The sequence below is a fragment of the Pavona decussata genome, unplaced genomic scaffold, assembly GCF_977016875.1.
Source record: "Pavona decussata unplaced genomic scaffold, jaPavDecu1.1 SCAFFOLD_84, whole genome shotgun sequence".
NCBI classification, from domain to species: Eukaryota; Metazoa; Cnidaria; class Anthozoa; order Scleractinia; family Agariciidae; genus Pavona; species Pavona decussata.
In genome coordinates this window covers 4,201,110-4,212,974 of record NW_028145502.1, presented here as the reverse complement: position 1 = coordinate 4,212,974, position 11,865 = coordinate 4,201,110, and the positions used below count along the sequence as shown (strand labels likewise).

Genomic DNA, 11,865 nt, shown 5'->3' with positions numbered 1-11,865 from the left:
CGTTGAGAGACCTTGAAAGATCAGGCCGGATTTTTTACAGACCTTGATCAGTAAAATACTTCAGATAATCAATTATAGACGGTAATGTTGATCCTAACGACAGTAAAAAAAAAAAGACGAAAACAAACAAGTTGGGTATATAAACGGAAACACTACACGTATACAAATTGCCTGATACATATTGTTTCAGCTATATATCCAAATTTTTTGGTTTTCGTCTTTTTTACTGCGGTTTTATATTTGCTGTCTATAATTTATTACAGTACACCACGATAATTTGAAGTTCTGGGATGAGTTGCTCTAAGTATGGTTAGCGCTAACCTTTGGTTAAGAGGGATTAAAACCTAAAGGTTGTCAAGGCATTTTATAACCCGGGTTTAGCGCTAACCATGCTTCGTCTTCTGCTAAGCGATGAGCCATTACTTTGGCTCGTCTAGCCTGCGTAGCAGGTGTAATCGGAAATAGGAAGGGGGAGCGAGAAAAGGTGAGGGATGAAAGGGGACAGTCCCCTCTCTCTTCTCTTTTATTTCTCGTTCCCCTTCCCAGGCTCGTCATGCGACACTTCTTTACTCTTACTTGACGGACTGTGGCGGACCAGTTTTCCCCAGGCCGTCCCGACATTTATGAAGGTGGGGGACCAACATGGCGTCCTGTAATGCATCCAAAAGGCGAGCATCTCGACAGAAAGCGGCAAATGATGTCGTACAGACAGCTCCGATATGCAAACTTCCTGCAAATATCATGCTACAAGTGTTCAAATTCCTTGATGTGAAGACACTTTGTGCTTCATCAGCTGTATGTCGGCTGTGGTATCATCTTGTCTGCGATCGTTCCTTGTGGAAACTTGTCGACCTTCGCTGTTGGCCCCTTTCGTTAAGGACTTTGTGGAAAATTGTGAGGAATCGATTGTCAGATTCAGTTCTAGAACTTCTGATCAAAGGATTCATTGGCACTACTAAAAAGAGCGAAAACATTTCGCCCTCCTTGTTGGAGGAGATCAAGACAAAATGTCCAAGTTTAGAGACTCTTGGTTTGTGCTACTGCGATATGAGAAATGTTCCAGCCCAATACTTGCCGCGAAATTTAAAATCTCTGCTTCTGGACCATTCCATTGTACCCCTTGGCTGGTTTGAGGGGTTGCAATGCGACACATTTTTCCCAAATCTCCTGGAATTGAATCTAACATACTGCACAAGGGTTGAGAATTCCGATCTTCGGAGTGTAACTAAGCTGACAACACTCGAGAATTTAAACCTAAGCTACTGCTATCGTGTTAGTGACGAAGGTATTCAACATATTGCCAACAACCTATGCAATCTGACAGCCCTTGATCTATCAAACTGTCCCAAAATAACAGACCTGGGATTGCATCACATCGGACGACATCTCATAAGCTTGAAAAAGCTCAACTTGTTGGCGAGTTGGAGAATCACAGATGATGGGGTTCATTCACTGGTTCATAGTCTCACCAAACTGGAATATTTGAACCTGTCGTCATGTAAGGAGGTGACTAAAATTGGTCTTAGTGAAATCACCGACAAGTGTAAGAAGCTCAAGGTCTTGGACATCACAGGTTGTAGTGTTATTTCAGAAAAGGATGTGAGTGAGGCAAGATTGATTTTGCCTTGTTGTGATATTCAGTGGCCCTAGGCCTGTTATGTTTAATACATGATGCTTGCATGGCATTTTAGTAATATGCCAAACACTCCAAAGAGTGCTTTATCTGATTTCGAAACAATGAGAAGTGGGAGGTGCAGCCAATTTCTTTAAGCAATTATCAATAATTCTTGGAGAAATTCAAATCAAAAGTTCACCAAATTTTATCATAATGGGCTTTTTCAAAAAATACCATAACATTCAACAAGCAGCTTAAGTCACGCACTCAAGAGTTGTGCAAATTTGCATCTGCTTTGTTATTGGTACAAAGGAAATTTCTACATCTAGTACATGCAGAAACATTCTACTCTCAAATTGTATCAAAAAAGCCATGAATATCCTCAATAACATTATTTATCTAAATGCCATTTTTTACTTGACATTTCCCCTTGTTTTAGAATGTTGAATGTAGCCTTGATTTCCTTGTATCTTTTTCAGAACATGCCCAGCAATTGATTCTCACACATCCCGTTCTTGAATTCTTTCACATTTGTGATGAGACAGGACAAGTAAGGTTAATGTATAATTTATGCACATTTCCTGATCACAAGGCTAACCCTGCTCATCGCAGAATATTATAGTACTTTTTGAAAAAGCCTATTAAGATTACATTTCTAAACCTCATAAACAATATTCATAAACAATATTCTCATCATAAATTATTAATGAGTTTGAAAATTCATTTCCAGTCCCCTCTTGTTCCTTTGTATTTGCTTATGTGATATCAAACTGACAGGAGGTCACATGGTTCATGTAACTGCACCAGATCAAGATTCTCATTCCAAAACGAAAACTACAATCCTGGCCAATTTCTGGTGGGAAGGGTAGAAAACAAGCCTGGTTTAGCAATTTCTATTACTTACAATGTATGTTTGTTTACACCATTTTTTTTTTTTGTTTTGTTTTGTTTTTGGTTTTTTTTGTTTGTTTCCCCTGCCCCCTATTCATGCTGGATTCCCCAAGAAGAAGAATTTGTAAAGATTTACAGTTAAAACTTGACATTGACACAAGGGGAGGCGAGGGAAAGGCAAGGCAAGGCAAAACTTAGCAATCTTTCCAAGAGTTTTTGGCATTTTGTATTTCTGGTATCATGTTACCATGAAATGACTGTCTGTTCTTTTAGTTCCAAGATTTTCATTGCAGAACAAAACTTGCACTGCCTACATAAACATATAATTAAATAGATGAAGGACCATCACCGTTATAACCCAACTTAAGCAGTTGCCAGAAAATTCAGGTGGGAACAGGATTTGAAACTGTGACCCCTGTCATACCAGCCACTGAGCTATCAAACCAACTGGGAGCTGGGTAATTTGTCAGTTCATAATTTAGCAGTGGAGGATGAAAAATGACAATCCATGAAATATATGAAAATTTGTTGACATGAACTGTGGATAAGATATTAAATGTGATGTGGAACTGTCACAGTTATTAACACAACTTCTTTAGCAGAAAATGTCTATTATTAAAACATACAAATGTTCATACATGTACCTTCCACATCATTTCATTTGTCCTCCACAAGTGTGTTATGGATTCACAAAATGACGAGCTCCTGGTTGGCTTGACAGCCCAGTTGGTAAGGCAATATACCGGTATCGCAGGGATCGTGGTTTCAAATCCCATTGCAGCCTAAATTTTTTCAGGCTTTCTTTTTTTATTGCTTAAGTTTTATTCATAACTGCAATGGCTCTTTATCTATTTAATCTTTCATACACAATTCATATACACTTGATTGAAAAAAATGTCATCCAGGCTTACAAAATATAATTATGTAACCAAACATAGTTAAATTTTCTAAAAAGAATGAAAATAATGTCAAAATGCCAAAGTCTCTTTAGAAAGCTGTTGGGTTTTATTTTTCAGGGTTTATGACTTTTATCTTACAACATTTCTTCAATCAAGTGAATATTAATGTTTATATATTTTACATATAAAAATTAAATAAGGGACACCTCCATACATTACTCAATAACAACAAAGCTAATATTAAATATTACAGGCAACTCCTTCCCTTTATTGCGGACACCCTTGGGACAGTGAGTTAGTGTCCTTAATAGCAAGAGGCCATAATAGCGGGATTTTATTTCAGTCAAACATCTGTAATTTATTTTGCCAGGGATTTAGCTGTTGTCCATATTATCAGGGTTTCTGTAATAACTAGGTGTCCACAAGGCGAGAGTTGACTGTATAATGAATAAGTGAACGATCATCACAGTTATGCATGCAGCTTAAACCATTGCCAAAAGGCTTTCTTTTCGCAACTGCTTAAGTTGGATATAATATTATAACTGGGATGGTTGTCACTTATTCATATTTGTTCATGCACAATTCAAATGTATAAATAATTTTGTATGTGTGACTTTCAATATTTATAGTGTTGTCAGGTAGGTATACTAATCTACAAAAACAACCAACAGATATGAAACAGCAAAATAATAACAATAACAATAATAATAATTACAGCTACACAAGGCAAAAGAAATTAATGGCAATCCACAAATCACAATCCACTTGAGGAACTTGAAGTCCTTTCTCAAAGTTTTGGTTCATTTTTGGTTTTGACTGAAAATACAACCAAACGCTGGGAAACGGTTGGCCGAAGTTTCTTAAATAAACTGTTGTTGGCCATGCCAAAAATGAGGGCAATTCAAAGAAAGAGGAAAAATCCAAACTTTAGGTTTTTGGGGGACAATAAATTAGTGATAGATCCAGTTGCAAGCAGTACTAACCAACTACTAAGCATGTTAGAAAGATGGAGTGTACATTACGTCATGCAAGAAGGGAGGGTGACTCCATGGAATGTTTGGTGGGGATGTGTGGCTGCGATTGGTCTCCAGGAGAGACTCTGAGGAACTGGAATTTTATTACCGCAGGATTTCTGAGGTAAAACAATGCAAGCTGTTAGGAAGCAGCCAATCCAAAAATTTTAATCTTTTTTGAGTGCTCCAGAGTCTCTCCTGGCGACCAGCCACTGGCCAAAGAGCCTGAGGACCCAGGGTACGAGATTGACCCATGAGCTACCCACACAGTATTCAAATGATCTAACTGATGAGTTTCTAGGAAGCTCATTGTATGCCAGGTCATCTTCTGTAGTACTTTTGATCTCTCATTCCAGCTGTAGTGCGAGAATCATACAGCGAGGAGCAGCCAGGCAGTTTGAGTCTGGTTTCTTGTGCCATGTCTTCGTTTCAGTCAAGGCATTATACTCCATTTTATCCCTCTCTACTCAGGTGTACAATTGCTCTGAACAACAGGGAAGGGGTTGGGAAACACAATAATTTTATAGAATCCTAGCCAATGGTCTGAGAGTTGAGTACTAATTTGAGGAGTGTTGGCTGCTTGTATCCAAGTGTCAATCTCAGTATAATCTCCTGCAGAAAACAGTCATCAGTCTTAAATGAAGGGTAAATTTCTCTCCAAAATTTCTCTCCCAAGGGCGTACTGTACATTAATGTACAGTACGCCCTTGGGAATCATTCAATATAATAAAGTGTACACATCGCTACAGTTGTCTTGTTTCTTGTAAATTACGCAATGTCCAGACCAAGTCAGCTCTAACAAACGACCTAGACAGCTTAAAGGGGAAGTATCATGGGGTTTTTGACCTCTTTTGTTAAAAATGGTGAAATAAGACCTTCACTTTGCTACAAAATAAATCTAGAACAACGAGAGGAGAGAAATCAACTAAATTCTTGAAAGGAACAACTCGTACTATGTTCTAACGCAATTTGGAGACAAAAATACGAAAACTTGAAAAACATTAGCCAAACATTTTTCAAGTTTCAATCCATTCCGACCTACTCTGCCTTTGGCCAGAGGCACTAATCAACAGTTTTATTGCTCTGAGGTGATAATTAATAACAAATCTAGACAATTATTTTTTTTTTTGTTTTTGTTGTCAGACAAACATTTTTGGGTTTTGATATGAAATCAAATTTTCATGATACTTCCCCTTTAAAATTGGCTCAATTTACTCGTGAATATTAAAATAATAGAAGTTGGTTAATGAGATTGAAACTGGTCTTCTACAACTTGAGTACCTCAGTTTTACTCATTAACACTTTTCTTTTATTTTAATATTCATAGACAATCTTTTTTCTGTTTCCAAAACAGCTGTACCCTTGTAACTTTTACACCATATTCAAACACATTCTTTCTAAGGCAGCAAAATATACAAGGAAATCCTCTTTTTCAACGAGAAATTAACACGTGAATATTGAAACAATAGAACTCAGTTCATGAGCTTGAAAAAAGCCTTCTACAACTTTTGGCAAACTACCTCAATTTTGCTTAATAACCAATTTCTATTCTTTCGATATTCAAAAGCTATTTTCTCCGCTTCTACAAGAGCTATACCCTTCTATCTTTTACACAATATTGAAACACTAACATTTTATCCAAGGCGCACAAAAAATCCGAGGAAATTCCCTCTTTCATCGAGAAATTAACACGTGAATATTGAAACGATAGAAGTCGGTCAATGAACTTAAAACAGGCCCTCAACAATTTCTATTGTTCCATTATTCAAAGGTGAATTTCTCCGTCAAAAAGAAGATTTTCCGCACCAATTTAAGCACGTTCAATAAAATATCAAAGCGTCAATGTATTGTAAAGGGTGTCAAGATTAGAGCTCTCTACAAGCGGAGAAAATCGCCTATGAATATTGAAACAATAGATATTTGTTAATGAACAAAAGTGACCCGATTTTCAAAAATCGAAGAGTTCCGTTTTCTACCTAACAGTAGATTTTTTTATTCGACGAAATAAATCTACTTTCTTTCTAAAGTGTTCCAGCGAAAAAAATTTTTGATTTGGTTGAATCCTCGATTTTCGGTGCTTCAGCAAAGGTTTGAAAATCGCACCATTTTTGTTGCGCGGCCGTGTTTTGGCGGGGAATGGATCGAGCTGCTCTGTGACGTCACGCCAGGGACGAAGGATCGTTCGCTTTCCAGTCTTTCTACTCATGTTTTGCAATTACATGACCTAATATGCCTTCCCGATGTGTTGTTGGAGGCTGTGGTAACGAACCAAATCTAGAAAAGGGGAAAGGTCTCCATTTACTATCATATTATGGTGACGATCGTCCCGTTGCCTTGAAGAGACAGGAACGATGGGTGGATTTTGCAAAACTCAAGCGAGCGAAGTGGGAACCGACGGAATATTCTCACATTTGCTCGGCTCATTTTGAGAAGGACTGTTTCACAAGACAGTTCCACAATTTACCTGGCCAAGTAAAACCATCCTGGCCACATTTAATAAAAGATGAGATGGGATTCACTGTCTGGCCATCAATTCATGCCGTTGGAGCCCCAGTCGATGTGCCTCAGTCTGACCGAAGCAATAGGAAGGTGAGAAAATCTTGGATTCTTTGTATATTATCCAATGTTGTGAAACCAATTTATTCCCTTCATTCGATCCTTTCGTTTTACTTTTGTTTCTATAGGTCTTAAAACACTTGTAGTGTTTAGAAAAAGATGTATTGCTGATGCGCTATATATTACTGAAAAAACATGTTTAAGCTTCAAAACATCAGAGGAAATGTCGCTGCGGGCGAATTTTTCGAAAGCGCTTAAAGACTTCATAACTTTGAAAAATTATTTTGGCTTCAATTCGCTTGGTAGAGTAAAATGAAAGCATCCAGCAATTAATTAAATTGTTCTAGTATTCAGATCAAACAGTGTTAGCGAAGTAGAATCGGAATTATAACAGAAATCGCCGAGCGCGTTGTTTGTGTCCGCGCCTAGCTCGCTAAGGCAAAATTAATTCAGAACAAACAGAATTATCACACTCGAAAATTCATATCTCTGCGAATTCGTGTTCAAATGGTTTCATTTTGGTCTATTTCGAAAGCTTAAGACATGTTCTGGATAGAAAAAGGAACATTCCTGATGCGATGTATAAAAGAAAACTGCTTTTAACCTTGTAAACACGAGAGGAAATGTCACAACGGGCGAATTTTTCGAAAGCGCTTAGGGACTTCGTAACTTTGAAGTATTATTTTGACTTCAATTCCTTTCGCCGAGTAAAAAGAAATCACACAGTAAATAACTTAACTGTTCTAGTATACAGATCAAACAGTCTTAGCGAAGTAGAATCGAAATTGTAAAAGAAATCGCAGAGCGCTCTTTTTGTGTCCGTCCCTCGAGAACGCAAAATTAATTCACAACAAACAGAACTATCACACTCGAAAATTCATATCTGCGAATTCGTGTCCAAATGGTTTCATTTTGGTCTCTTTCGAAAGCTTAACAATTGCAGTATTTAGAAAAGGATGTATTGCTGATGTGCAGTATTGAAAAAAAAAAGTTTTTAAGCTCCAAAACATCAGAGGAAATGTCGCTGCAGGCGAATTTTCGACAAGCGCTTAAGCTTAATACTTCATAACTTCGAAAAATTATTTTGACTTCCATTCGTTTCGCACAGTAAAATTAAGGCATCCAGCAATTAACTGAAATGTTCTAGTATACAGATCAAACAGTGTTAGCGAAGTAGAGTGGAAATTGTAAAAGAAATCGCCAAGCGCGCTGTTTGTGTCCGCACCTCGCGAACGCAAAATTTATTCACAACAAACAGAACTATCACACTCAAAAATTCATATCTCTGTGAATTCCTGTCCAAATGGTTTCATTTTGGTCTCTTTCGAAAGCTTAACATTGTAGTGTTTAGAAAAAGAAGTATTGCTGATGAAACAATATAAAGTGTTTCGTATCTGGCTGTCCATACCGGGTCGGCACGCTGCTCATCCGTATTAAAACAGACCTTCTTCGAGGTCGCTGTTATCGAATGGGTTTGCGCTTGCTGAAGCTTCTTGTCGATAAGCGTCCATTTCGATTTCGAAGATGTAATTCATTTCGGAGTCATCCGAATCTTTCCGGACTCCTCGGGCTCCTTGGACTCTTCTGATAACCGTAAAGAAGAAGACAAACACATTCTGAAACGGACTATGTGGAGTAAATCGCAAAGAAATAAACCGAAAAAGAGACGCAATTGATATCGCGTGGTCCCTGGCGTGACGTATAACCATCGCTCGTCCCAGGCTTCCTAAAACGCGGTGGTGCAACAACACAGTCCCAACTTCAAAAGCGCATAGAAAATCGAGGATTCAACCAATTCAAAAACTTTTTTCGCTGAAACAGTTTAGAAAGAAAGTAGATTTATTTCTCCGAATAAAAAGACCTGCTGTTAGGTGCACTTTAACCAATTTTTATTGTTTCATTACACAAAGGTGACTTTCTCCGCCAAAAAGAGGATTTTCCACACCAATAAGCGCGGTCAAAAATAACCACATTTTCCAGTCGGCATTTTTCACTTCTTTATGTCCCTTGGGATCACCGCGTGTTGTAAAACTCCCTTGGGAATCATTTTAGGTGCAAATAACGCCCTGGGGTGAGTTGCTCTAAGCGTTGTTAGCCCTAACCATTGGTTAAGAAGTATTACACGTGTAAAACCTATAGGTTGTCATAGTATTTAACCCGGGTTAGCGCAAACCATGCTTCGAGCAACTGGGCCTTGACAAAGAATTTTCTGTGTAACTCACCATGACTTCATCAAATTGTGGGCTATTCCTTTGTCCCTGGTCCCTTGAAAGGCCCAAAAAGTGTCTCAAAGGACGTTTTTGGATACACTAATTCGATTTAAAGCTTTTAAAAGAATATTTGTATTTCGTCCAAAAATCGACTTTTTTCTAAGGGGTTAGTCACTTTTTTCTAAGTGGTTTTTGGTCAAAAATGGCCAAATTTTAAAGTTTGCATATTTCACTTGTTTATGTCCCTAGGGATCCCAGAGTGTCCCAAAACGCCCTTAGGAATCATTTTTAAGTGTAAATAACGTCCTGACAAAAAATTTTCTGTTAAATTTTCACCCTGACTTCATCTTTTTGTGGGCTATTTCTTTGTCCCTGGTCCCTTGGGAGGCCTATAAAGTGTCTGAGGGGAGATTTTGGACACGCTGACTCGATTGGAAGCTTTTAAAAGAAAATTTTTATTTCGTCCAAAAATCCACTTTATTCCAAACGTTTTTGGTCAAAAATGGTCAAATTTTGAAGTTTGCATTTTTCACTTGTTTATGTCCCTAGGGATCTCAGAGTGTCGCAAAACGCCCTTGGGAATTATTTTTAAGTGTAAATAACGTCGTGACAAAGATTTTTCTGTTTAACTTTCACCCTGACTTCATCTTTTGCTGGCTATTTTTTTGTCCCTGGTCCTTTGGGAGGCCTAAAAAGTGTCTCAGGGGACGTTTTTGGACACACTGATTCGATTGGAAGCTTTTAAAAGAAGATTTGATTTTCTCCAAAAATCGACTTTTTCCTAATGGGTTTGTCCAGGGTTTTTGGTCAAAAATGGCCAATTTTTGAAGTTTGCATTTCTCACTTGTTTTTGTCCCTAGGAATATCGGAGTGTCGCAAAACGCCCTTGGGAATCATTTTTAAGTGTAAATAACGTCCTGACAAAGACTTTTCTTTTCACGTTCACCCTGACTTCATCTTTTGTTGGCTATTTCTTTTTCCCTGATCCTTTGGGAAGCTTAAAAAGTGTCTCACGGGACGTTTCAGGACACACTGATTCGATTGGAAGCTTTTAAAAAAATATTTGTATTTCGTCCAAAAATCGACTTTTTTCCAAGCGGTTAGTCCAGGGTTTTTGGTCAACAATAGCCAAATTTTGAAGTTTGCATTTTTTACTTGTTTATGTCCCTAGAGATGTCAGAGTGTCACAAAACGCCCTTGAGAATCATTTTTAAAATTAAATAACGTCCTGACAAAGATTTTTCTGTTTAACTTTCACCCTGACTTCATCTTTTGCTGGCTATTTCTTTGTCCCTGGTCTTTTGGGAGGCCTAAAAAGTGTCTCAGGGGACGTTTTTGGACATACTGATTCGATTGGAAGCTTTTAAAAGAATATTTGTATTTCGTCCAAAAATCGACTTTTTTCTTAGGGGTTAGTCCAGGGTTTTTGATCAAAAATGAACAAATTTTAAAGTTTTCATTTTTTACTTGTTTATGTCCCTAGGGATGTCAGAGTGTCCCAAAACTCCCTTGGAAATCCTTGGAATTGATTGGAAGCTTTTAAAAGAATATTTGTATTTCGTACAAAAATCGACTTTTTTCTAAGGGGTTAGTGCACGGTTTTTGGTCGGAATGGTCAAATTTTGAAGTTTGTATTTGTAACTTGTTTATGTCCCTAGCGATCTCAGAGTGTCGCAAAACGCCCTTGGGAATCATTTTTAAGTGTAAAGACCGTCCAGACAAAGATATTTCTGTCTAATTCTTACCCTGAAATTATCTTTTGTGGGCTATTTTTTTGTCCCTGGTCCTTTGGGAGACCTAAAAAGTGTATCAGGGGACGTTTTTTGACACACTTATTCGATTGGAAGCTTTTAAAAGAATATTTGTATTTCGTCCAAAAATCGACTTTTTTCTTAGGGGTTAGTCCAGGGTTTTTGATCAAAAAAATGAACAAATTTTAAAGTTTTTCATTTTTGACTTGTTTATGTCCCTAGGGATGTCAGAGGGTCGCAAAACTCCCTTGGGAATCCTTGGAATCGATTGGAAGCTTTTAAAAGAATGTTTGTATTTAGTTCAAAAATCGACTTTTTTCTAAGAGGTTAGTCCAGGGTTTTTGGTCAAAAATGGCCAAATTTTGAAGTTTGCATTTTTCACTTGTTTTTGTCCCTAGTGATGTCGGAGTGTCGGAAAACGCACTTGGGAATTTTTTTTAAGTGTAAATAACGCTCTGACAAAGAATATTCTGTTTAACTGTCACCCTGACTTCATCTTTCGGTGGCTATTTCTTTGTCCCTGGTCCCTTGGGAGGCCTAAAAAGTGTTGCAGGGGACGTTTCTGGACACGCTGACTCGATTGGAAGCTTTTAAAAGAATATTTGTATTTTGTCCAAAAAACGACTTTTTTCTAAGGGGTTAGTCCAGGGTTTTTGGTCAAAAATGGCCAAATTTTGAAGTTTGCATTTTTCACTTGTTTATGTCCCTAGGGATCTCAGAGTGTCGCAAAACGCCCTTGGGAATCATTTTTAAGTGAAAATAACGCCCTGAAAAAGAATTTTTTTGTTTCACGCTTACCCTGACTTCATCTTTTGTGGGCTATTTCCTTGTCCCTGGTCCCTTGGGAGGCCTAAAACGTATCTCAGGGGACGTTTTTTGACACACTGATTCGATTGGAAGCTCTTAAAAGAATATTTGTATTTTGTTCAA

The 11,865-nt window shown here is 37.8% G+C and overlaps 1 protein-coding gene across 1 annotated transcript; it reads left to right on the top strand.

Moving 5' to 3' along the window:
* The first annotated feature begins 641 nt into the window (after nt 1–641).
* On the top strand, nt 642–5,183 carry LOC146475568 (F-box/LRR-repeat protein 12-like). The gene has a single exon (XM_085115948.1). The coding sequence runs from the start codon at nt 643–645 to the stop codon at nt 1,648–1,650; it is 1,008 nt and encodes a 335-aa protein (XP_084972074.1). The 5' UTR covers nt 642; the 3' UTR covers nt 1,651–5,183.
* Nucleotides 5,184–11,865: the final 6,682 nt, after the last annotated feature.

What these genes read in the sequence shown, in the direction of transcription:
- LOC146475568 (XM_085115948.1), top strand. Translation starts at nt 643, where the DNA reads ATGGCGTCCTGTAATGCATCCAAAAGGCGAGCATCTCGACAGAAAGCG.